Here is a 25,915-nt window from a genome sequence, read left to right on the forward strand (position 1 = left end):
CTTCCCCACACAGACCTAGTTGCAACATAGCACCAGCTTACCATGACATTCTGGATCATCTCTGATGCATGATCACTGCCCCTTAATGATGTGTGGAAGAGGTGTTATGGGGTCGGCGGTTAGGGACCACCAAATGCTGATAATCCTTTTGTACACTACCATCGCCTTTACCTGTACACTAGTTTAAGTCAATATTGCTTAATATTGAACAGTGAAGATCTGTAGAAAAGTGGTCAGAGAACCCAGTAGGGAAAAAATATATACATTGACAAAAAACAGTAATCCCCTTTAAACTGGCCACATCCATTAATTATCATCAAAAGTCTATAGATAGATTTACTCACCATGATGTCGTGACAGCTATGTGGAAATGTGTCAAGGAAATCCAATTCATCCCCATGCTCAAAGAAATGTGCATGTACTCAGAACAGTCCACAGAACTGTGCAGGACTATACGCGCATTCTCACGTGCTTGTGCACATGCCCATATGAGTGAGCCTTAGCGTGCTCTTGAGCATGCACATTTGAATAGCCTTAGGCCGCGTACACACGCGGGGACTGTTCGCCCAACTTTGTCCGTCAAACAGTTTCAGCAAACAGTCCGCTCAAAATTAGCATGGACGGACATGGCCACACACGACGAACGAACAGTTTGCTGAAACCGTGCGCGATGACGTGAACGGCACGTACGACGGGACGAAAAATACGACGTCCTATACACTGCATTATAACTTTCGGCGTGTAAATCCTTTCTGAGCATGCGCGGAACTTAGTTTGACGAACAAGCCTACACACGAGGGGACTGTTCGCTGAAACAAAGTTTCAGCGGACAGTTTTTCGGAATTTCCGAAAAACCTTGTTCAGCGGACTGTTCGCTGAAACTGTCCACTGAAAGCCCACACACGGGCGGACTGTCCGCCGAAACACTGTTCAGCGGACAAAGTTGGCCGAACAGTCCCCGCGTGTGTACGCGGCCTTACAAGACTCAGGATCATTGCTGAGTGGTTGTCAGCTCCTTCTGCCTGTTCCTGATCCTGTGTTTATGACTGTGTTCTGACCAATCTTGTCGACTCTGCCTGATCCTGAAACTCTGTTGATGGCTTTGGCTTGTGACTTGACGTTTCCTCCTGCCAGTTGTTCCTTCTCTGCTCGCCCGATACTGACCTTGGCCTTGCTCTGACTCCTGTTTTCTGATTCTCTACCTCTGCTGCCTGGTCGTAGCCAAATTCTACCTGCCTGACATTGCATCAGAGATCCTGCATCTGACAGCTTTCCTGCTGCACTGCCTTCATCTCCGCATCTACAAGGCCTCCCAGCCAGGATCTCCTACAGGCACCTGTGCCACTCTGTGCCCTGTTATACCCTGTTATTAACCCCAGGGAAAATGAGACAAGAGGTGTAAGGGAAGCTCTCTCATCAACTCAGCCTCGACTAGGTATGTGACAAAATGCTTCCCATTTGGACTGAGAAGCAGTAGGTTATGTTTACGCCTTTAATATTTATATACTGCTTTTGGCGTCCCTCTAAAATAGTTCCAGGAATCTAACAGAGCATCATAGGTTTTAACTGAATTTTCTCACACATCTTCAGATCTTGAAGTACTACATACAAAAGGCTTTTGGCAGAAACCATTCTCTGTAGTAGCAAACCCACTTTCTACTTACAGCTGTATTTTTAAGGGTAATATCTTCGATCTGAGAGAAGAGCTGTTGTCGGAGTTTATCCATATCATTCTGCAGCTTGCTTCGCTCTTCGTCCTTCCATCTCTCAAACTCTCTCTTGATGTTTTCCTCTCTCTGGCGAATTTCCTCCAGCTCCTGAAAGTAGAAAATTAAAGGCCTTATTTGTTTTTTGAGTTTAGATACACTTTAGCCAATACTAAATAGAAAGCTAAAATGCAGCACAAAGATATGGTGCAAACTGCCCATAACTGTTTGCTATAGTCCTAACCCAGCTCTGACACCAGCCATGAAGCAACAGTATTTTTTATAGCAGTGGCCTCCAAACTGTGGCCCATGTGCCAGATGCGACACTTTGCTAGCCTTTATCTGGCTCTTGGGTCACTATTCCTGCCACTGATATGAGGCCCTATTTTTCCCACTGACACCAATGATGAGGGGTTATTCCTTCCACTGACATCAAAAACGGGCACAATTTTTCCCGCTGACACCATTGATGGGGCACTATTCCTTTCACTGAAACCAATGATGGAGCACTATTCCTCCCACTGACACCAATGATGGGGCACTATTCCTCTCACTAACATAAACAATGGGGTACTATTCCTCCCACTTGACACCAGTGATGGGGCACTATGCCTCTCACTGACAGCAACAACAGGGAGCTATTGCTCCCACTGACAGCAATGATGACACCAATGACACCATTGACACCAATGATGGTGCACCATTTCTCCTACTAATAACATTAGAACAATTCCTTCTCCTACTAGCCACAGTCTTGTAATTGTTTTTCTCCCACTAACCACCAAGCCTGAGGCATTATTTAATGTCCGCAGTCCAGCCCCCTGAAGTCGGAAGGAAAATAATCTGGCCCTTTGTTAAACAAGTTGGAGACCCGTGTTTTATATGAACTGCTGTCAAACATACAAATAGGACATGGTAGGTGTCTATGACAAGCCTTTCTCCAGAAGTTGTGAGGGATTCCTTGAGACCAGAAAGTTATTTTTAAGGGTCACTCCAGGTTAAAATGTTTGAGAAAGGCTGACCTATTTATGCAAAGGCAATTGTAGATCCAGCCTTAGACGTCACACAAGCTTGCATTCTCAGTCTGCTGGTAGGCGTTATCCTAAATTATCCCTAATGCAAATCTTCTTTAAATTGTGCATCACCTGCATCCTTCGTTGATGTTCCATCTCCCTTTCTGCCTCCAGTTGAGACTGAGTCTTCTGTAATTTGTATTTAAGCTCTTCAATGCCATCTTCCATCTGTTCCACCTGTTTCTTTTTCTGCCTCTCTGTAACAAACAAAAGCAGGAAACGTTCAAAACTGTCTCATGAGATGTGCACAATCCTCAATACAGCATATTTAGAAGGTACAAAGATAACACTACTTTCACGAATAGCAAACGTAACAATAGAAAATATGTAGGCCAGCTAATGTTGTACTGGTTACATCAAGAATGCAGTGTAATAGATGGAATAGAAGGAATCCAGAATTGAAATCCAACACAGGAAATTGTCATTGGCAATTGTTCCCTTCTGTTTAATTTTAATCAAAATAGTTACCTAAAGCTGTATTAAACTCAAAACTCAAAAAATATAATATATTGCAGCTTACCAGTCATTATATGTGGTGGCTCCATTACCTTCCTTTTTTTCTACCCTGGTGATCTAGCCAGTAACATATTTCATGCATTACGTCTCATGTACACTGAGTTTATGAGCTTTTGGCGTTTTTTGGCCAGTGCAAGGAAAATAAAAAGGAGCGTTTTTGCTTGTACGTGATTGGATGATAGAAATCCGCAAAGCTTCCCCTCAGATCTACAGCGACTGCATTTCCAAGTGTACTTGCAGTGCAAAGTGGATTTGCCTTTAGTAAATCAACCCCATAGTCTTTTATCAGAGTTTAGGATCAGCAGAGTATATGGCCAGATAAACATCCCTTTCCTGAACATAGACAAATAGGACAGCATCCAGAAAGTGATTCTTCAATAAGGAACAAAAGGTATGTATCAAAAATAATATTAAACTTCATTAGAAAAACAAATCCACACATAAAACAACATGAAATTGTGTCCTCCACCACAGTGAAGGTAGGTAGGTACCACAAACATTCAACTCTCACACTGTCTGGTATGATTAAGGGGATACTGGCTGAATGATATATAAAGTGGAATAGGCAAGCAATACTGAGTTGGCTGGTCGCCTGATACTCGAGTATAGGCAGTCCACTAAAAAGAAATAATTAACTGCACACCAGTAATCGATTTAGATATAACAGTGTGATACACTCGTGGACAATCTTGGATATGGACTTCAATCACCTGGGTAGTCACGTATAGTGAACACTACACAGTCCCGGTGATGGAAATATAGGCGGAGAATGTAAAAATACAGAAACACAGTGATGAGGTGACAGATTGACTGTGGGTCAGATATACAGCTAGTGTATGGTTCACAGTTAGGCAGTGGCCCAAGCGTGCCTGTAACACCTTCCACTCTCAGAACAGCACAAATGGTGGAAGGGTACTGAAAAGTAAGAGGCAATATCTTAGCCGTATGTCAAAAACACTGAGCTGGCTCACCGCTCCTTGGATTCCAGGCAGTTGAACTGAGCTGGAGGTCATGGGATCCAAGTTGTGGAAGTAGGGATGGAGCGTGAGGACACCAGCTCTGTGGACATCGCTGGTAACTGGCGTCTCACCCAGCAAACAATGCTCAGGTCAGAAAATTACTTACGTTACTTTTTATCTACCACATCCCGCTGAATATCTGAGAGTGTCACCAAGAGGAAAATTCATGGTAGGGGAACTGTGTCATCAATGAAACACGATGTGGTGGCGTCTTGCTGACATGTTTCACTCAAAAATTAGAGTTTCTTCTTCCCTTTCCTTATCATTCGTGAAGGAGAGGAATGTTTTGGCAAAAAATGCAAATGTGGCAAAATCCTGGCAAAAACGCTCCTTTCCTGAACACAGAAGAATCACGTTCAGAAGAGGAATCTTTTGGCAAAAAACACAAAACAAAATCCTGGCAAACGTACATTTTGCGAGACACAAAGACAAAAAATTATCAGTTGCGCTCTACAATCATCCGTATGTACCAAAATACAAGAAACAAACTATAAAGTCCTATTACGCTGGTATCTCACCCCTCCAGACTGCATAAATGCTTTCCAAACACCTCAGACCATTGCTGGTGGTGTGGGAAAGGAGGGTTCAATGCTTCACACTTTCTGGTCCTGCCCTAGCCTATAACATTTTTGGAGGGAAATTAGACGCTCAGAAGTTTACAGAGTACGAAATACCTGAGGATGCGGCCTTCTTCCTTCTTCATCAGTCCAAAGTACTGATCAAAAGATATAAAAAAAACGCTGACCCGACACCTACTAAATGCCGCAAAGGCATTAATACCGCTGCGCTGGAAACAAAAATGCCCTCCATCTGTAGCAGATTGGCTGAGGAAGGTGGAGGAGATAAGTAAATTGGAGGACCTAGTCCTTACAGCACAGCATAATCGTGAGCAATACCCGGAAACCTGGACTAATTGGAAAATCTTCATCTACTCAGATGAGGGAGCCTCACTCCTGAACTCTTAATCGACAACTAATCCATTACGCTAATTGAGTTCCGATAGCAACACACTATGCTCACCCACGCCCTGGCTACTCACCCCTTCCCCCCTCCCTCTTTCCCTCTCTCCCTCCATTTATGACCCCTTCCCTCTTTCCTCACCATGGACCTTTATTCCCTCTCTGTGCTTAGGAGAAAATGGAAAAAGTAGGGAGGAGAACCGGCTAACATTAAACACAGGTAGATCGGTTGATTTTTATGGAACCCGGTCTTTTCATTTTGTCTGTACCATGTTAAATTTGGATGTATATGGACTGCTGTTTATCACTATATTGCACATGATGTCTGTAATATGCAATGCACCTTCAGATTCTCTGTATTGCTAGGGAGTTCTCCCTCAGTTGGTGTTAATAAAGCTTCATATTTGAAAAAAAAATCCTGGCAAAAATGCAGTACCGCTATTTGGCATGTTTAATGTTTTTCTGCTGCCAGAAGAGTTATGTTTAGGGGTGGCCAGTGTAAATGTAGCCTTAGGGTGTCTACACACTGGATGAAAAGCAACAGAGACACCAGCAGCAGTGTCAATCTGGGGAGGGAGGGTAGTGTTAAATATATTAGCAGATTTAAATACACTAACAAATTGAAGCCAAACCCCAGCTAATGCTGTATAATCAGTTACAGCAAAAAAAAAATTCTCCTTTTGTGATAAAGGTTTTACATAAGTGAATAAAAGCTGATTATTGTTAGCACCACTGTCACTGCTATATGTGCAAAAGAGCTTGTTCTATTTAAAAACAACAAACTTATTGACAGGATCACCAGGTGAAAATAAAAGACAGAAAGCCTAAAAAACATGTAAGGCTGGGCTCACACTTGCTGCGGCTCACAGCAGGGGGTCTGGTACGTCCCTGTACACCGATTCAGGTGGGAATCAGGTCCAAATTTCTGCCTGAATTTGCACCTTATTTAGAGCCAAAGATGCACAGGACCCTTCTTCAATGCGGACCGTGGCCACCCTGGAGGTGTGTGAACCAGCTCCATTGAGAGCAATGTGCATATGTGTGAACCCAGCCTAAGAATTGGTAAACTGCAATATTCATCATATTGCATGTCCAGTAGCCTTAAAAAACTTAGGGGGAGATTTCCTAAGTCTGGTACACAAATAATCTCATACAGCTGTGCATAATAATCAATCAGCTTCCAGGTTTTATCGTTCACACTGAAGGCGGGTTTGTAATAGTGTGAATTCAGCTGAACTCGCACAATTTCAAACCCACATTTCAGTGCGAGTTCAGGGGCGATCTGAAAGACATCTGTGCGGGTTCATTCACAGATGTCTATTGAAATCGCTGCGGAAGTTGCCAAAAGTAGTGCAGCAACTACTTTAGAAAATGGGTGCAGCACCACAAAGTTGGCGCCACACCGATTGGGACAGTGCTGCTTCTGGCAATAGGCTGCGATTTGACCTGCCGATGTGAACGGAAGGCTCCTTGTCAAAGCTTAATTGAGCAAGCTGAAGTTAGAAGCTGATTGGTTACTGTACACCGCTGTACCACATTCTGTGTGCACTTGTTTTAGTAAATCTCCCATATATTGTTTAACACAAACAACTGTGAATATCATTTGTAAAAGCAAATATATACAATGTTTTAATTAAAGCTAATACACAGGAGGGCAAATTTTGCTTTCATACTTGAAATTATAGCCATGGCCAAAAGTTTTGAGAATGACACAAATATTAATTTTCACAAAGTCTGCTGCTTCAGTATTTTTAGATCTTTGTCAGATGTTACTATGGTATAATTATAAGTATAATTAAAAGTGTCAATGGCTTTTATTGGCAATTACATTAGGTTTATGCAAAGAGTCAGTATTTGCTGTGTTGACTTTTCTTTTTTAAGACCCCTGCAATCCGCCCTGGCATGCTGTCATTAACTTCTGGGCCACATCCTGACTGATAGCAGCCCATTTTTGCATAGTCAATGCTTGGAGTTTGTCAGAATTTTTGGGGTTTTGTTGTTCATCAGCCTCTGTGGGACTGACCACAAGTTCTCAATGGGATTAATTTCTGGGAAGTTTCCTGGCAATGGACCCAAAATGTTTTGTTCCCCAAGCCACTTAGTTATCACTTTTGCCTTAGGCAAGGTGCTCCATCATGCTGGAAAAGGCATTGTTCCTTGACCAAACTGTTTATGGATAATTAGGAGATGCAGTCACTGTAGATCCAAGGCAGACATGCAAGGAAAATAAAAAACAACATTTTAGCTTGCACATGATTGGATGATGAAATCAGCAGGGCCTCCCCTCATTTCAGATCTACCCCTTAAACTTACAGCAACTGCACTTCCAAGTGCTCTTGCAGTGCACTAGTAGTGCAAAGTGGATTTGCCTTTCGTAAATAACCCCCATAGTGTCCCAAGGGCCTGATAAAAGCAAGCAAAGGGCCACATCTGGCCCCCGGGCAACAGTTTGGAGACCACTGTATTAGACTAAAAGGTACTTACTGTATTGCATACAAAGAGGATATTGTTCATGGAACTTTAAATGAGGCGGGCCACACAATGAGATAAATAATATAATTTATGGTTACAAAAGATACGCAAATACCTTACAAAAAGTGTATCATAATATCTATAAAATAAGAAAAGAAAAAAGATTGTTATCTACTCAATTGAGGTGTTACAATATGATAACTATTGGGCGTAAGTAAATATATGTATGAGTGTAAATAAGATGATGCTGTATCACCTACAGTATTGCAACTGGCCACAAGGTGGCATCGGTACCATACACAAACACTGGATATTAAAGTGGTTGTAAACCCTTACAAACCACTTTGACCTACAGGTAAGCCTAGATTAAAGCTTACCTGTAGGTCCAAGAAATATCTCCTAAACCTATACAGTTTAGGAGATATTTACAAAAAGACAGGCACCGCTGTCTACGCCGCATGCGCCGTAGACAGAGGCGCACAGGCGCAATGAGCAGGCCGCAGATCACAGCGATATGCCGCTCATGTCGGGTCCCGTGCGCATTTGTGGGAGTGACGTCATCGAGGCTCCAGCGAATCACAGCGCCGGAGCAGCGAGACCCGTAAGTCACTCCGGGATACATGGCAGCGGCGAAGATGAAGAAGGAGGACCGCTTCGGGGGCTTCGTTCTCAGGTAAGTTATTCATAATGAGCTAGTGATAAGAAATATGCAAAGAATTACAGGTGATATCGATGTTTGCCTTGTTCCTTATGTGTACTTTGTGTAGCTGAAAAGGCGCTGGCTTATTGTTTATGCAACTTTTTCAGGTCTTGACCAAGGTCTGGGGCAATACTTAAGAAACTAGCAGATATTACCAAATTAGGAAAGCTTGTGAAGGCACTCTGGCTTTGGCAATAAAGCTGACAATGCACCATGAGTCACCAGTGTGCCTTAGCCAATGGCAGGTTGCCAAATACTACTATAAAGTAACTATGTACATATTTCCTGGTGTGATTTTGCTGTGGATCTTCTGTTGGAAGGGTCCCTCATCCGTTTGTACTGGTACATCTATAATAAATCTGTCTTCTAATCAACATGACTGGAGTTGACTGATCAGTAAGAGGAATGGAATTTTACTGACAGCTAGTATGCATACTAGCTCATTATGCCTTTGCCTTGCAGGTTGCATTAAAAAAAATATATATAACCTTTACTTCTTCTTTAACCTCCCTGGCGGTATGATTAGTTCTGGTTTTAGGTGCTGAAAGCGGTACAATTATTTTGCATGGAAATTTTATATTGTAGTCCTGTAATTCTTAGGAATAACTCTCTTAAATCTGTTCAAACCAGAGTCTAGCAGACATCCTGGGTATGATAAAGTTTATAATATAATAAATAATAATAAAAATTATTCAATAATGTAATCAAATCCAAAAACACTGAAATTTGCTCATTTGCAGAATTGTCGCTGTCATTAGATTTAGTGTTTGATGATAAATTTCCCCACAAATCGCTATCGCTCAATTCTGCAAGTGATTATAATTTATTATCGCTGTTTTCTAGCTGGTCTAAAATCATTTTTGACATAAAAGGACACTTTTTCGTTTCTATGGACAATCTCCAAATTCCAGGCAGAAAAAACTGTATTTATAATATAAAAGTGCATGCAGGGCACTGCACAGACCACTAGGGACAAAGGGGATGTGTATTTTTTTATACAGTACTGTAATCTGTAAGATTACAGTACTCTGTGTGTTTTGTGTGTTTTTACTTTTTTGAATTTGGCGCCGATCTCCGCTCCCGTGCGCCGTAACGTTGCAGGGAACGGAGCTCGGCGGCATTCGGGCACTGAGTGAATCGAGCGGAGGACAACTCGATCACAGAGCGCAGAGGACATCGCTGGATCCAGGGGACAAGGTAAGTAACTTCTCCCTGTGTCCTCCCCTGCATCCAGCGATGCGATCCCAAGTCTGGCTCGGGGTTACCGCTTATGATACTAAAATCCCAACCCGAGCCAGACTCAAGATTACCGCCAGGGAGGTAAATACAGCCGTGCCAAGTTACAATAACTAAAAAACAACAGCAGCAAAGTGACAGATGTTAAAATTACCAGTATCAGTGACTTCTGGGTGTCTACGCTGGAGATGCCCCTGTAGGTAGGAGTAGTTCATAAAGGCTTTATCACATAATTGACACTGCGAACAGAAAAGAACATTATTTTTTTATAAAATATGCATATTGTGATGTTTATAAAAGGGCAGACAATGGGGGTTATTTACTAAAGGAAAATCCACTTTGTGCACTTCAAGTGCTCTCGGAAGTGCAGTTGCTGTAGATCTGAGAGGACATGCAAGGAGAATAAAAAAAACAGCATTTTTGCTTGCACATGATTGGATGATAGACATTAGAAGAGCTTCCCCTCATTTCATATCTTCAGATCTACAGCGCCTGCACTTCCAAGTGTACTTGCAGTGCACAGGCGATTTGCCTTTAGTAAATCAACCCCATAGACTTTTATCAGAGTTTAGGATCACAGAGTTCTTTAGTAAATCAACCCCAATGTGTTTGCTAGTTTACATATTGTCTTCTATTAGAGGTCCCTGCAGTCATGCCTACAACAAGTAGAATATGGCAAGAATGTTACTCAGACAAACACATGACAAGAGGCTGCAGAATAATGTGAGAATTATGATTTAGGCCCAGAGTCTATAACCATGAGAGAGGTTTGGTAAATGTGGCTTTACTGAAAGTTGGATTCCTGGCTTTATCTGACTAGTCTTAAAGCGGGAGTAAACCCGCAAATTTTTTTTTTTTTTTTAAACCGGCAAAGCAAAAGGCATAATGAGCTAGTATGCACCGCATACTAGCTAATTATGAAATACTTACCTTAGAACGAGGCCCCGACATCTGGCCCGATCCACGCCGAGGGAGCTGACATGCTCCCTCTGCGTTTCTTCCGGGTATCGCGGCTCCGGCGCTGTGAGTGGCCGGAGCCGCGATATCGTCACTCCCGCGCATGCGCGCGGGAGATTTCATTCCGGCCGGTCGGCCACTGCCGGATTTTCAGGCCGAGAACCCCCTTGTGCGCATGCGCCGCTGCAGTCAACGGCGCATACCGGGGGGAATATCTCCTAAACCGTACAGGTTTAGGAGATATTTTTTTACCTACAGGTAAGCCTTATTATAGGCTTTCCTGTAGGTAAAAGTTAAAAAATTGAGTATACAACCACTTTAAAAATACTCCCTCTGTCAGCCAGCGGCCGCTGCAAGGGGGAGGAGAAAGTGCTGCCAACATTTGGCTATAGGAGCCTATGGGTGATGACACCGCTCCCATGCATAACTAGCCCTTGTTGCCACTTTTTCCTCTACAGCTGCCACTGACTGACACAGGGGAGATTGCAAGACCGGATTGGAGTGGCCTGAAAATAGGTAAGCATACAGATCTTTTTTAATCAGGTTTGTCACAATAGGTGTCAGGAGGTGTAGGCAGGTGGAGTGGTAGAGTTCCCCTTCAGGTGTGATCTCTTTGCTTTGGTGGGAGGAGTGGGAGGGAATCCCATTAGGCGGGTGGCTCTAAACCTAGGAGTTCAGTTGAGCCTGGAAGCAGAAAGGTAAAAGAGGCCAGCATAACAGGAGAGAAGGAAACTAAAGACTAATAGATCCTCTCACCTGCAGTGGATGGCTGCTCTTACACTTGTATGTCTAACAGCATACAAGCTTGTATTCAACAGAGTGCAAATACGAAAGTACAGTCTCGGGAGTTACCCAACAATTTGCATGATACAGGAGAGGTAGGTTTTTGCTTTTAGACTATATGGATAACTATGTTCTTTCATTTCTTTCCTTTACGGCATTCTGCTAATTGTCTGGCTAACTTTCGAGACTGCAATTTCATGATGACTGGACTTAATCCATGCTGGGAACCTACAACTGTAACCCATGACCAGGAGCCAGCTCACTCTGTTGAGTACAAGTTTGTTTGCTGTTTGACACACAGGTATATGAGCAGCCACTGCAGAAGGTGAGGCGATCCATATATTTGTAAGTGAAGTCCATAACACCAAAAGACTTAGAACTTTACAAGGGTTATAAATGGCGAATCCAAGCTCCAGGATGAGGTATGGGTGTACATGTGGACCCCTTTACCAGCTCACACAGTGGATCAGTTCTCCTGGCAGAGTAGTCTTAAAATATCTCTAGAAGAGATTTTTCTCGCCTTGTGTTTTTAGAAATCTCCCTGCCCTGATGTAGCACCCTGATGTTTAGGCAGGGTTGCTCCTAAATGTAGCTGCCAATTATAGTTGCCTTGGCCAATTGCTAGGGATCAATTGATTTCACCCTAAGTATGGAATTACTGCACTTCTCTCTTCTGTCGCTGGGTGGCCGGGTACCTGGTGACATTAGATAAGATAAGGGCAATGCAAGATCAGATTAGGAGTATATGGGGTGTCTCGGCCAATAGGCAAGAGCTTTCTTGGCTCCTTAGAAATAATAATATATTTTCATAATTCTATTAAATAATATATATTCATAATTCTCACATTATCCTGCAGCCTCTTGTCATGTGTTTGTCTGAGTAACATTCTTGCCATATTCTACTTGTTGTAGGCATGACTGCAGAGACCTCTAATAGAAGACAATATGTAAACTAGCAAACACATTGGGGTTCATTTATAGAGTTTTCTTGGCTGGGAGAACCTATATATTTGGATGGAGTCAGGTAATCAGGGTTCTGTGCCACCTGGATGGGTGTCTGGGTGGATGTGTGTTGTGCTTCCTGGGCTGCTAGGCCAGAGTTTGGGCCTATCTCGGGCACATCTGGCTGCTAGGCTGTCTGAGGTCTTATCCAGAAGCAGAAGAGCAGCGTAGGGTTGGGATTGCAGTGTGCAGTCCAACCAGAAGTGATGGTTTTGCCGGCTGGAGAACCTGTCATGGTCGGAGGTAGAGGGAAAGCTGTCACTACTAAGGTACCAGGGACCACAGTGAGTAGCTGAAGCAAGTACCGAAGCAGTATTCTCACCAACCAGGGACTGTGAAGAATCGGGAAACTTCAGCAGGTGCCAAGCCAGGGCACCCAGCCAGTGGGATGACGCTTGAGGAGTACCTGGAGTGCCAAGCTAGAGACCCAGCAGGGAAGCGGGGGGTGACACTTGAGGAAGATACTAAAGTAATAAGATTAGAAGAGCTCATGGAATTCAGTGGCAGTGCATCAGCAAGTCTAGTCATAGAGATTGGGAGCTCAATGAGCTGGGGATCTACAAGAAGTGATTGTATAAAAGTAAAGGAGTTTGTTACAACTTGTGTTAGGAACTGTCCTAAGACTGTTGCCATAGGAGACAGTGCTCCTACATATGCAGATGTGGTGCCTTGCTTGGTGCCTTTCTCTGCATGGCTGTCCACCTATAGAAGTCTCGGAGTCTGCCAATTGACATTGCAACTAGCTAAGGGTGTCCTGGCCCCAAACCCTCTCTTTCACAGTTCTGTTTTGGAGAAAATAAATCGCTTTGCATTCAAGAAGTGTCTGGTGCCCCTGAATCTACCTCACCTTAAACCCACTGTGCCTTGCAGCACACTCTATACAGAAGGATGTCAGCCGTTCTTGGCTCTGGAGGTTCTCATTAGACTAAAGGAGGCCTGAGACCTTGCTGCACATCAGACCAGGTAAGCTGCTACAGAGATTTCTCACAGTTACTGTATGAAGATACCCCAGACCAGTGGACACTTGCTCTCTTACCACCGGTAGCTGTGAGGTTCTATTATGACTTTACACTATCCATAACCATTGGACCTCTAGTCTGTATAAATCCTGCTTTTCGGGTTACAACAGATTGTGAGAAAGGGATTCCCTGCACCATATGAAGTGATACAGAAGTGCAAAAAGTCTATAATAAAGCAAAATCAGATAGGGAAGTAAAGTACTTCCCGATTAGGTAAATTATTTGACAGGTTGCAGTGAAATACTCACTGGATAATGCACACTTGCATACCAGAGGTCTTTTTACTAGTTCACTGTAAGTCTGGGGATTGTGAATATTCAAGTGACAGAGTGAATCTCTGCATTTAATAAATTATGGGCAGATTGGATTAGATGAGATATACTCAACACTTTTCTTATATAAAAAAAACCCAGTCATCCAGAGTCAAGAACATCTGACAGCTTGGAGTAAATAGGTAATAATCTCAAACTTTTAACTGTCATACGACTGGTAGGATGACCATACCTTATGATAGCTGTTAGCTCCAGCCTGGAGTAACATCTGCTGAGTGCCAATTAACTTCTTCCTCCTCTTATTCTCTTCCTTCACATTCTTCAACTCATTATTCAGCTTGGCCAGCTCATCCTTTGTCATCTGATGTTCGTTTGTTGCCTCCTGCACCCGCTCCTCCAGATGTGCTACGGTGCTGCTCAGGCATTCTTGGCACTGCAGCAGATATTCAATGGTCAACTGTGCCAATTTCAGGACTTTCAGCAACACTGGGTCTACTGCATTCTGACAATATGGGCATTTTTCATTATCCAGATTGCAGAAGGTGATGGAGCTGATGCTCTCCTGTAATGTTGATATATCCAACTCTCGGGCTACCTTCTCCACATCAATGGCACTGATACGCCTCCAGTCGATGCCATCTCTACGTGACTGGAACCTGAAAGTCTGAATAAGGCTGCCTTTAGCTGACAGGGGCACAAAGGGAAAAGATGGGTACTGAGCTGGAGATGTGATATATCCTGGCATGTTCAGAGAACGTGGGCTGGAGGGAAGAGATGTCAAAGGATAGTATATATTGTTGAGGAAAGGCTGCAAGATAAAAGAACATAACTATAAATGACACAATATTGGCAAATTAAATCTTTAATACAACTGTCAGAAGCAATGATTCTTTTTCAGAAATCTGCAATAGCATAGATCTAAGACCTAAATACCTGTCATCTATGTTCACATAATACTTTGCATCATAAACTGACATTTTTTTTTTTTTTGGAACTGCTGGTATCTTTCAGCCAATTCCTGTCTACATTATTATTATTATCATATTATTATGCATGATTTATATAACGCCAACAGTTTATGCAGCTCTTTACAATATATAGTGGGGACAACACAATTACAGTACAGTTCAATACAAAAGGTACAGGATGTCCCTACTTGTAGAGCTTGCATTCTAAAGGGAAGGGGTGGTACAAAAGGTAATAGCTGCAGAGAATGATTTGATGGGGGTGGCTCAGGGACAGTTAAGTGGGTGTGGGATAGGCCTCCCTGAATAAATGAGTTTTCAGGGATCTCCTAAAGGTGGCTAGGGTAGGAGCTGAGAGGATATACTGGGGCAGGGAGTTCCAGAGGATGGGAAAGGCTCTGGAGAAGTCTTGAAGGCGAGCATGGGAGGAGGTAACAAGGGAGCTAGAGAGCAGGAGGTCCTGGGAGGAGCGGAGGGGACGATTTGGGCGATATCTGCAGATGAGGTTGGTGATGTAGATGGGGGCGATGTTGTGAATGGCCTTGTATGCTATGGTTAGAATTTTGAATTTTACTTGGTGGGATAGGGGGAGCCAGTGAAGGGATTAGCAGAGAAGAGCAGCAGTCATGGTTTGGTTAGTGAGGTGTATTAGACTAGCAGCAGAATTCATAATAGACTGAAGGGGGGATAGCCTGCTTAACCACTTCAGCTCCGGACCAATAAACACCTTAAGGACCAGAGGTCTTTTTCCAATTTCGCACTGCGCTGCTTTAACTGGTAATTGCGCGGTCATGCAATATTGCACCCAAACGAAATTTGCGTCCTTTTCTTCCCACAAATAGAGCTTTCTTTTGATGGTATTTGATTGCCTCCGCGTTTTTTTTTTTTTGCGATATAAATGGAAAAAGAGCGAAAATTTTGAAAAAAAAAGATATTTTCTTCTTTTTGTTATAAGAAAAATCGAATAAACTACATTTTAGTCATACATTGAGGGCAAAATTTATTCAGCCACATATCTTTAGTAAAAAAAATGTCAATAAGCGTATATTTTTTGGTTTACGCAAAAGTTATAGCGTCTACAAACTAGAGTACATTTTCTGGAATTTACACAGCTTTTAATTTATGACTGCCTATCTCATTTCTTGAGGTGCTAAAATGGCAGGGCAGTACAACCCCCCCCCCCAAATGACCCCATTTTGGAAAGTAGACACCCCAAGGAAATTGCTGGTGGGTATGTTGAGCCCATTGAATATTTATTTTTTTGTCCTAAGGGATTGAATAATGACAACAAAAAAAATAAATAAAAAATTTACAAAAAGTTGTCACTAAATGATATATTGCTCACACATGCCATGGTTATATGTGGAATTGCACCCCAAAATATATTCCGCTACTTCTCCCGAGTATGGGGATACCACATGTGTGGGACTTTTTGGGAGTCTAGTCGCGCACGGCACCCCGAAAACCAATCACCACCTTCAGGATTTCTAAGGGTGCAAATTTTTGATTTAACTCCTCACTACCTATCACAGTTTCGAAGGCCATAAAATGCCAAAATAGCACAAAACCCCCCAAAATTACCCCATTTTGGAAAGTAGACACCCCAAGCTATTTACTGAGAGGCATGTTGAGTCCATGGAATATTTTATATTTTGCCAAAAGTTGCGGGAATATTACAAACTTTTTTTTTTTTGCACAAAGTTGTCACTAAATGATATATTGCTCACACATGCTATGGGCAAAAGTCAAATTACACCCCAAAATAAATTCTGCTGCTTCTCCCGAGTACGGGGATACCACATGTGGGGGACTTTTTGGGAGCCTAGCCACGTACGGGACCCCGAAAACCAAGCACTGCCTTCCGGATTTAAATATAAAATGCTACCAAAAAAACTGTTAGCGATTGCAGGGATCAGGCCTGACTCTGCGATCGCTGCAGTTATGTGTTTAGTGTTTTGTAAGTGACAGTGATCGATCGATACTGCACTTGGGTGGGCTGGGCAGAGGGGCAAAATGCAGGTGCTAGCAGGTATCTGGGCTGATCCCGCTAACAATGCGTTTTTTTGGAACCCTGAACTGCTGGGGACGCTAGTATAGATCTGATCAGATCAGATATTGATCTGTTCAGATTCTATACCACTACGGGAGGTGTATGCTTTGCGCGTGGGTGTTAGCGGTACTGGCACTAACCTAGCGCTGCCTGGGGCGACGCAGACCCTGACCCTAAAACCTAATTGATATCACCCGCCGGGTGATCAGGGGGTTAAACCTTTATTGGGTAATAAATGTTGGGTGCCCTGATGCTATAAAAAGCAAACTAACCAGAGTCACCCGTAACACTTATACGGTGATCAGTGGTGAAAGGGTTAACTGGGGGCAATCAGGGGGTTCAAATTTTTATTAGGTAGTATATGGGGGTCCCTGGCGCTATATAAAAACCTGACGGGGAACCTAAATACCTAACTGGCTAACCAGCGTCACCAGTGACACTTATACTGTGATCGCTGGTGAAAGGGTTAACTAGGGGCAATCAGGGGGTTAAAACCATTATTGGGTAGTATATCGGGGTACCTAGCGCTATAAAAACCTGGCGGTGAACCTAAAAAAATAACTAGCTGCCTAGCGACAGTAGCGACAATGATGCAGCGATCAGAAAAATTATCGCTTAGTGACACTGGCAAAAGGGGGTGAAAGGGTTAACTAGGGGCAATCAGGATGTTAAAACCATTATTGGGTAGTATATCGGGGTACCTAGCGATATAAAAAGCTGGCGGTGAACCTAAAAAAATAACTAGCTACCTAGCGACAGTAGCGACACTGATGCAGCGATCAGAAAAATTATCGCTTAGTGACACTGGCAAAAGGGGGTGAAAGGGTTAACTAGGGGAAATCAGGATGTTAAAACCATTATTGGGTAGTATATCGGGGTACCTAGCGCTATAAAAACCTGGCGGTGAACCTAAAAAAATAACTAGCTACCTAGCGACAGTAGCGACACTGATGCAGCGATCAGAAAAATGATCGCTTAGTGACACTGGCAAAAGGGGGTGAAAGGGTTAACTAGGGGCAATCAGGATGTTAAAACCATTATTGGGTAGTATATCGGGGTACCTAGCGCTATAAAAATCTGGCGGTGAACCTAAAAAAATAACTAGCTACCTAGCGACAGTAGCGACACTGATGCAGCGATCAGAAAAATGATCGCTTAGTGACACTGGCAAAAGGGGGTGAAAGGGTTAACTAGGGGCAATCAGGATGTTAAAACCATTATTGGGTAGTATATCGGGGTACCTAGCGCTATAAAAACCTGGCGGTGAACCTAAAAAAATAACTAGCTACCTAGCGACAGTAGCAACACTAATGCAGCGATCAGAAAAATGATCGCTTAGTGACAGTGGCAAAAGGGGGTGAAAGGGTTAACTAGGGGCAATCAGGATGTTAAAACCATTATTGGGTAGTATATCGGGGTACCTAGCGCTATAAAAACCTGGCGGTGAACCTAAAAAAATGACTAGCTACCTAGCGACAGTAGCGACACTGATGCAGCGATCAGAAAAATGATCGCTTAGTGACACTGGCAAAAGGGGGTGAAAGGGTTAACTAGGGGCAATCAGGATGTTAAAACCATTATTGGGTAGTATATCGGGGTACCTAGCGATATAAAAACCTGGCGGTGAACCTAAAAAAATAACTAGCTACCTAGCGACACTAGCGACACTACTGCAGCGATCAGAAAAATTATCGCTTAGTGACACTGGCAAAAGGGGGTGAAAGGGTTAACTCTAGGGGCAATCAGGGGGTTAAATCTTTATTGGGGGGTGATAGGGGGCTACTCTGGACCTAACACTAACTGCCCTGACAGTTTTTACTTTTACAACTGACACTGAATGCATTGATCAGTAAAGAAATGATCAATGCAATCAGTGACACTGTGACTGGGGGGGGGGGGGGGGCGGGGGGGATCGGGGGGCGATTGGGGGGGGATCGGGGGGGGGGGGTTGTGTACCTGTGTGTACCTACATGTCAGTGTAGTGTTGGTGTACACTTACTATTAGTCTTCTCCTCGTAGTCCGGTCAAAAAGACCGCCCGAGGAGAATGACATCACTTCCTCCTTCCTGTGTAAACAATACACAGTGGGAGGAAGTTCGTCATTGGCCAGGAGCGATCCAGAGGGGGTGGCCGAAAACCAACGGCCATCCCCTCATCACGGATCGCTGCTGGAGGGAAACGGACCGCTGTATCCAGCGGGAGGGGGTCCGATCGAACCCCCCACCCTCTGGAAGGCAGGCACGTAGATCTACGTGATTGTGCCTGCCTGTGCCATTCTGATCACGTATAATGGCAATACGGCGGTCCTTAAGTGGTTAAGGATAGGCAATTAAGGAAAGAGTTGCAGTAGTCAAGGCGGGAAATAATCAAGGAGTGAATAAGTTGCGTAGTGGTGTCATTAGTCAGGAAGGGTCGAATCCTGTAGATGTTGCGGCGGTTAAGGCTGCAGGATTTAGCCAGTGATTGGATATGGGGGCTGAAGGAAATGTCAGAGTCAAAGATTACACCCAGGTCCCTGGCATGTGTGGAGGGACCAATGGTTGTGTTGTTGATATTAATAGTGAAGTCACAGAGGGGTGACCGTGAAGGAGGAAATATAACAAGCTCAGTTTTAGAAAGATTGAGGAAGTGGTGTAACATCCATATCGATATGTCATTCAGTAAGTTTGAGATCCGTGAGATATAGGGGGTGAGTTGAGGAGTGGAGAGATAGATCTGGGTGTCGTCAGCATAGAGGTGGTATTGGAAGCCATGGGAGGTTATCAGCTGGCCCAGGGAAGAGGTATAGAGTGAGAATAGGAGAGGCCCAAGGACTCAGACTTAGGGTACCCCAACAGAAAGAGGAAGTGGAGTGGAGGGGATGGAGTTGTAAGTGACACTGAAAGTGCGCTGAGAAAGGTAGGAGGAGAACCAGGATAAAGCAGAATCACAGAGGCCAAGGGAGTGTAATTTGCTGAGGAGGAGGGGGTGGTCATCTGTGTCAAAGGCAGCAGGGAGGTCTAAAAGTATGAGTATGGAGTAGTGCCCATTGCTTTTAGCAGTTAGTAGGTCATTGGCAAGTTTTAGTAGGGCAGTTTCAATAGCATGTTGTGGGCAGAAGCCAGACTGTAGGGGTCAGGAAGGTTGTTGTCCGTGAGGTAGCGACTCATTCGGTCATGGACAAGGAGTTCGATGAGCTTGGAGGCAAACGGGAGCAGGGAGATGGGTCTTAAGTTTGTAGCGCCCACCACCTTTAGGTGGGTGCTAGTAGGTAAAGATAGGAGAAACTACCAGTGCCTTACTATTCTTTTTGTTTAGGCATGGGGGTTTGGTTTAGGTTAGGGTGGAGTTGTAGATTAGAGGGGTGTGTGACCACCTGTTCATCACACTGGAAAAACCCTCCCTTACTTCTCCAGAGTAAATTTTCTCGAAAGAAGGTTGGTGCAGGGGCTGAAGGACACACAGTGTGTATGGCCCTAGTCCAATCATTAATTTGTTTGGGCAGGGGTGGGTTCATGCATATACACTGGGGTCACATGTTCCCTGGGGGAGATGGTACTAGAGAAGATCCAGAAAGGCTGCAAGATGTGATCCACAAGAGCAGGGCTGGAAGGCCTGGGGGTGCATAGACCCCAGCACTGGAAAGCCACAGAACTTAACTGGAAAGCCTGGAGGTTCAGAGACTCCAGAGCTGGAAGGTTCACCATTCAAGAAGCGGGAAGTAGCTGCTAACCGACCTGAGTAGACCGGGTTCGTCTGGACTTTCCTGAGCTGGCCTGGGAAGAAATCGCAGGAGGTGAGAGAGGCAGGTGAGGCCTGGGGCTTCCAGCATTTCATCAGTACCAAATGTCTTTCAGAGGGGCATTGGCCAGTTCGTTAAGGGAAAGGGTTCTATCTACTCATGCAGCACAATTCAAGAGGAAATTTATGCTTTCCTGCATTACCCACAGAACACAGACTGCAGCATCAGGAATAAAAGTTTATCGTTTCAACTGTTGAACTGTGCCTGTGATCACTACATCGGGGTGGAAGAAGCGGGGGGTTAAACCAGCAGTACTGTAATGAACTAAACCAGCAGCTCCCAAGGGAGTGGTGCACTACAAGCTATTCAAACAAGTGGGGTCTAGTGAGGGTTTTTTGCGTATGGGTATAACCAGTGCATGTTTGAGCAGGGAAAGAAGGGTGCCGAGAAGAGAGGTTGAAGATGTGGGTTAGGGAGTTTAGGGTAGAGTGGGAAGGAGGTTGCAGTAATTAAGAGGGGACAAGGTCCAGGGGACAGGTAGGGAGGTCTCTTTAGTAGTAGATAGTGAGAACTGGTGGTCTCTTTCAGCCACTTCCTGTCTACATGCCCTCACTCTAATGTCAGCTGCATGCCAAAATTACTGGGCGGCTCAGTTGGTGAGCGGGTGGCTGGCCAATCAGGGAGCCGGTGGGTGGGGGAGCAGAGAGATTACATCATCTCTCACCACCCGGTGCTCTCCCTGCAAGTGACAATCTGCAACATGTGGCAGGCATCTTGGCAATTGACAATCTGCAACGTGTGGCTGGCGATGTGGAAAGTGACAGTTCGCAACGTGTGACATGCGATGTGGCAAGTGACAATCCACAACGTGTGACAGGCGACGTGGCAAGTGACAATCGGCAATGTGTGGCAGGCATCGTGGCAAGTGACAATCCGCAATGTGTGACAGGCGATGTGGCAAGTGACTATCCGCAACGTGTGGCAGGTGACGGTGGCAAGTCAGGGCTCCCACTGATTCTGCATTATAGTGAGTTGAACAATTTCATTTTATATAACAATGTAATAACAGAAATAATGTGCTTCAATCATCCTGACACCATAACAACCATGATAAATTGCCCGTAAAAAAAAACATATTTTCTGGCAGTGCCCCTCCCGAGACTAGACTCTGGATCCGCCCTTGGTTATGTCACATATCAACACAACTAGCATTTAGGCAGCCTCCACGGAAAGAAGTCCTTTCACTGATTATATTGCTTATAACACAATCTAAGAATGGGAGAGAGTCACAGGATTCTCTTCCCCATTTACAGATCATGCACCTTAGCCCAGAAACCCAAAGCTGTTAACCCCCACAGCGCCGGGAGTTCAGAAGCAGGAAGAGCATAGGGATGCCCTGCAGTGAAGATTTCTGCAGAATCCAGCAGCCTGCATGTTGTGGGACATACTTCATGACAGGTAAGTAATGCAACTAAAGCTGTAGAGATTTTTTTTTTTTTAGCTAAACTTCAGCTTTGAAGTACCTGCCTGCATTTAAACACCAATTTAAAAATAAATCACAGTCCAAACGTCGATGTACCTAACATGTTTCAAATGATGAGGGATAAGGCTTTTAATGCCTTTACCAAGTGTATCTTAGGTGTTTAAATTTGTCCCGCATCTTCTGAGTTGGATAGTTCAAGTAGTATCTTTTCACAAAAGACCATACTTATAGTACAAAGGCATGAAATGGACAGACAGATGTGTAATGCATCTTATATTTCGCATAAAATCATTACATTACTATTCAGGTCATGGTATAGCTAGTAGTAATAAGTGACATTCAGCTGGACTTGTTCTGTAACGTTGAAGACGCACATTAAAACTGAAGATGCTATTTGGATAAGCAGTGAAACATCTTAAACATTATAGAACAAATCCAGCTGAACGTAACTAAGGACTACTAGCAATATTAGATGAAATTGCACAACACAAGATTGTCCACTAGGCGTCAGTATTAACCCAACAATAACAATACATTTCATTCTTGTATGTACATTACACTGGCAACTTCTAAACTTGAGTTTAGGGAGCTGTTGGGGTTTTTTGCCAGAGCTGCTAAACTCAACTCCATAAAAGCCTATGGAATTGATTTACTAAAACCGGAGCACTCAGAATTGGGTGCAGTTGTCCATGACTGCCAATCAGCTTCTAACTTTAGCTTGTTCAGTTAAGCTTTGGCAATAAAACCTGGAAGCCGATTGGTTACTATGCAGAGCTACACCAGACTTTGTAATCTCTAGTTTTAGTAAATAACTACTTATGTGTCCATGTACAAAAAGGCTTTTAGAAAAGTTTAGGAGCTATTTAGTTGACCTCCCTCTCCTGAACATGGAAGAATCATGTTCAGGATAGAAACGCTTTGACTGCCGGTCTCAGGAAATGCTGCAAAACCACGGCAAAATTGTGGTACATTTTTGCGATGTTTTGCATTTTCACGTGACAGCGTTAAATGAAGGCTAGTGTACATGAAGCCTTCTGCCTGGCTTATGTACACACAACGAGATTATCGGACGAATGATCATCATTCGTTTTTTTTTTTTGCATGCTAATCTCATATCGAAAATTAAGAGTTTACTAAAGTTACGTAAATTCTCTTGCAACAGAACAAAGTAGGTTTATTACTTTACAGCAGTGATGTAATGTATTGTACTTGTATTGTATTTTTGGATGAAAACTGTACTGATTGAACGAAAATCATTTTCATACACACGATCAGAAAATCAGATGAAAAATACCACTTTCTAACTGATCGTAACATATAAAGTTACAGTCCGGGGAGTGCTTGAGGGGATAGATGCATGGACCCTGCCACAAACGATCGGCACAATTTTTAATGACCTTCTTGTTCTCCATGCGGACTCCCCCATTGAGATGGAAAGGCTACACTGTGCTCTTAGACCCCAATTCCCGGGACAATGAGCCCCCAAGGGATGTGATGTGCTGTGTAGTTAACTTTGACGGCTACAGCGTGGACCTGCTTTGCCGGGACTACGTCTATTGAGACTCGCCTAATCACAGATCGGAGCAAGGGGTTGATCCTGACCCCTTACCACGTGATCATCTGTTAGCCAATGACAGCTGATCATGTGACACAACAGAGCCGGTAATCGGCTATTGTTCCTCCTCGCGCTGACAGCGCGAGGAGAGAAAAAAAAAAGCCGATCACGGCCAGCTTGTCAGTGCCCACCTGTCCCCTGCCAGTGCCACCTAAATAATAAAAAAGTGCCCCCCATCAGTGCCCATAGTGCCACCCATTAGTGCCCACAGTGCCACCCATCAGTGCCCACAGTGCCACCTATCAGTGCCCAAAGTGTCATCTATCAGTGCCCACAATCTGCCTCAACAACAGTGCTGCACCCCAGTGCCACATATCCGTGCCCATCAGTGTCATCTACCAGTGCCCATCAGTGCCGCCCATCAGTGCCACCTATCAGAGCCACCTATCAGTGCCACCTATCAGTGCCCATCAGTCCCATCTATCAGTGGTACCTATCAGTGCCCCTTAGTGCCACCCATCCGTGCCACCCATCCGTGCCACCCATCAGTGCCATCTTATCTGTGCCCATCTTTGCCCATCAGTGCTGCCTTATCTGTGCCCATCAGTACTGCCTTTTCTGTGCCTATCGGTGCCACCTTATCTGTGCCTATTAGTGCCGCCTTAACTGTGCCTATCAGTGCCCACCAGTGCAGCCTATCAGTGCCCACCAGTGCCGCCTCATTAGCGCATTTCAATGAAGGAGAAAAATTACCTGTTTGCAAAATTTTATAACAAACTATGAAACATGATTTTTATTTTTTTTTGCATCTTTTTTTGTTTGTTTAGCAAAAAATAAAACTCCCAGCTGTAATTAAATACCACCAAAAGAAAGCTCTATTTGTGGTAAAAAAATGATAAAAATTTCATTTGGGTACAGTGTTGTATGACCGCGCAATTGTCATTCAAAGTGCATCAGCGCTGAAAGCTGAAAATTGGTCTGGGCAAGAGGGGGGTTTAAGTGCCCAGTAAGCAAGTGGTTAAGGAAGAGATACTGAGAAAAGCTAGGGAAAGAGGCCGCATATTGCACAATGGTACTGAGATTAAGCCATTCCAAAATTACTTTGCAGAACAGAAGGGCTTTGCACCTCCCGCTGGAACTATTAAGATCCCATAACATCCAATACCACTGGAAGTTCCCATTTTGCCTGTCTGCCTCCAATAGAGGCCACACTGCTTTCTTGCGATCACCAAAAGACCTACAAGCCTTCTGCAAACAGCTCGATCTACCCCTAATGGACCGTCCGGAATAGTGTGCCTTCCATTTTTCAAGGCCTGGAGGCCTAAGGTCCTTTCAGAATCCATGTGACTACCTGCTTGTAAGTGCCTACACACACAGTTTTTGTTGTTTCAACCCAGTTCACTTCAATTTTGATTGACCAAACTTTGAGCAGATTCCTAAAACCTGCAGAGTTATACTGAACTGGGCTCAAGCTCTACTCACCCTTCTTTATAAAGCACGCCTTGGGAGACCTTCCATGATTACTGCAGAGGCTACCAGGGGTTAGTATACTGACACTAGTACCTATTCTTGCAACTCAACTTGAAAACCCCTGCGGACTCTCATTACCCTGCGACGAAAGCTGTTCAATGCCCTAGTAGCCTGGGATGCTTCATGAACCTCACTCACTGCCATGAAATCACTCACACTGGAACTTCGGATGGACACCAGACGCTCCCAGCCAGAGAATTCACCATGTCAATACCAGGAGTTACCTGTTTCTCTCTTCCCCCTCTCTTTTTTTTTTTCTTTTGCAAATACCTGTATGATATATGCCTATATAGCTATGCCCCACAGATAGCCGATGCTAATATATACATTCTTTAGCCCTCCCAATGTTGCACAAAGCTCTCCTCTGGAGCCCTTTGATGATCCTTGTCTGGCAATAGCTACACCTGGACATGGCGGTGCCCTTTATCTGTTACATTAAGATTCCATAACTGTCTAGAAAAATTATAATTATTTTTTTAACCTCGGTTACTATGATTGACATCTATGATCCATGCGGACTCCATATGTTACATTTTTACATATAAGACGGTCCTTAAGATATGAGCAACATGAGAATAGGAGGTCTTTAGAGGCTGAACTATTGTTTACTGTTTAGCCTTTGGGGTACTGGCCTCCTGCAATATATTCTGAAATCCTTAAGCAGGGCTCAATATTTCAAGTCCGGAGCTGTTAGCCAGGCCTCAAGGGTTACTCGCCACCAGTTGTCCCACCCAACGCCTACCCTGCCCCGCCTCTAAACCCACCCTCATAAATTATCTCATGAAATGACACATTAATGTTTTATGCAGTTAAGTTATAAAAATATTAATAACTTTATCCATGCCTGCCAATGCAGCCTGTGTCCCACCATTCAGCGTGTGTCCACCATGTGCAGCC

General features: G+C 44.0%; 1 protein-coding gene across 3 annotated transcripts in view; it reads right to left on the minus strand.

The window, feature by feature from the left end:
* The window catches only part of DZIP1L (DAZ interacting zinc finger protein 1 like), a 97,431-nt gene that overhangs the window by 49,476 nt on the left and 22,040 nt on the right, over nucleotides 1-25,915 (minus strand). For all 3 annotated transcript variants that reach the window (XM_077488627.1, XM_077488628.1, XM_077488626.1), the window contains exons 2-5: nucleotides 13,947-14,522; nucleotides 9,836-9,920; nucleotides 2,852-2,976; nucleotides 1,665-1,817 (exon numbers count right to left, since the gene is read on the minus strand). In XM_077488627.1, the coding sequence (XP_077344753.1) occupies nucleotides 1,665-1,817; nucleotides 2,852-2,976; nucleotides 9,836-9,920; nucleotides 13,947-14,459 (876 nt within the window). In that variant the 5' untranslated portion in view covers nucleotides 14,460-14,522. The remainder of the gene's footprint in view (nucleotides 1-1,664; nucleotides 1,818-2,851; nucleotides 2,977-9,835; nucleotides 9,921-13,946; nucleotides 14,523-25,915) is intronic.

The sequence above is a fragment of the Lithobates pipiens genome, unplaced genomic scaffold (genome assembly GCF_037356315.1).
Source record: "Lithobates pipiens isolate NorthernLeopardFrog02 unplaced genomic scaffold, aLitPip1_a1.2 Scaffold_18, whole genome shotgun sequence".
In the NCBI taxonomy this organism is placed as follows: domain Eukaryota; kingdom Metazoa; phylum Chordata; class Amphibia; order Anura; family Ranidae; genus Lithobates; species Lithobates pipiens.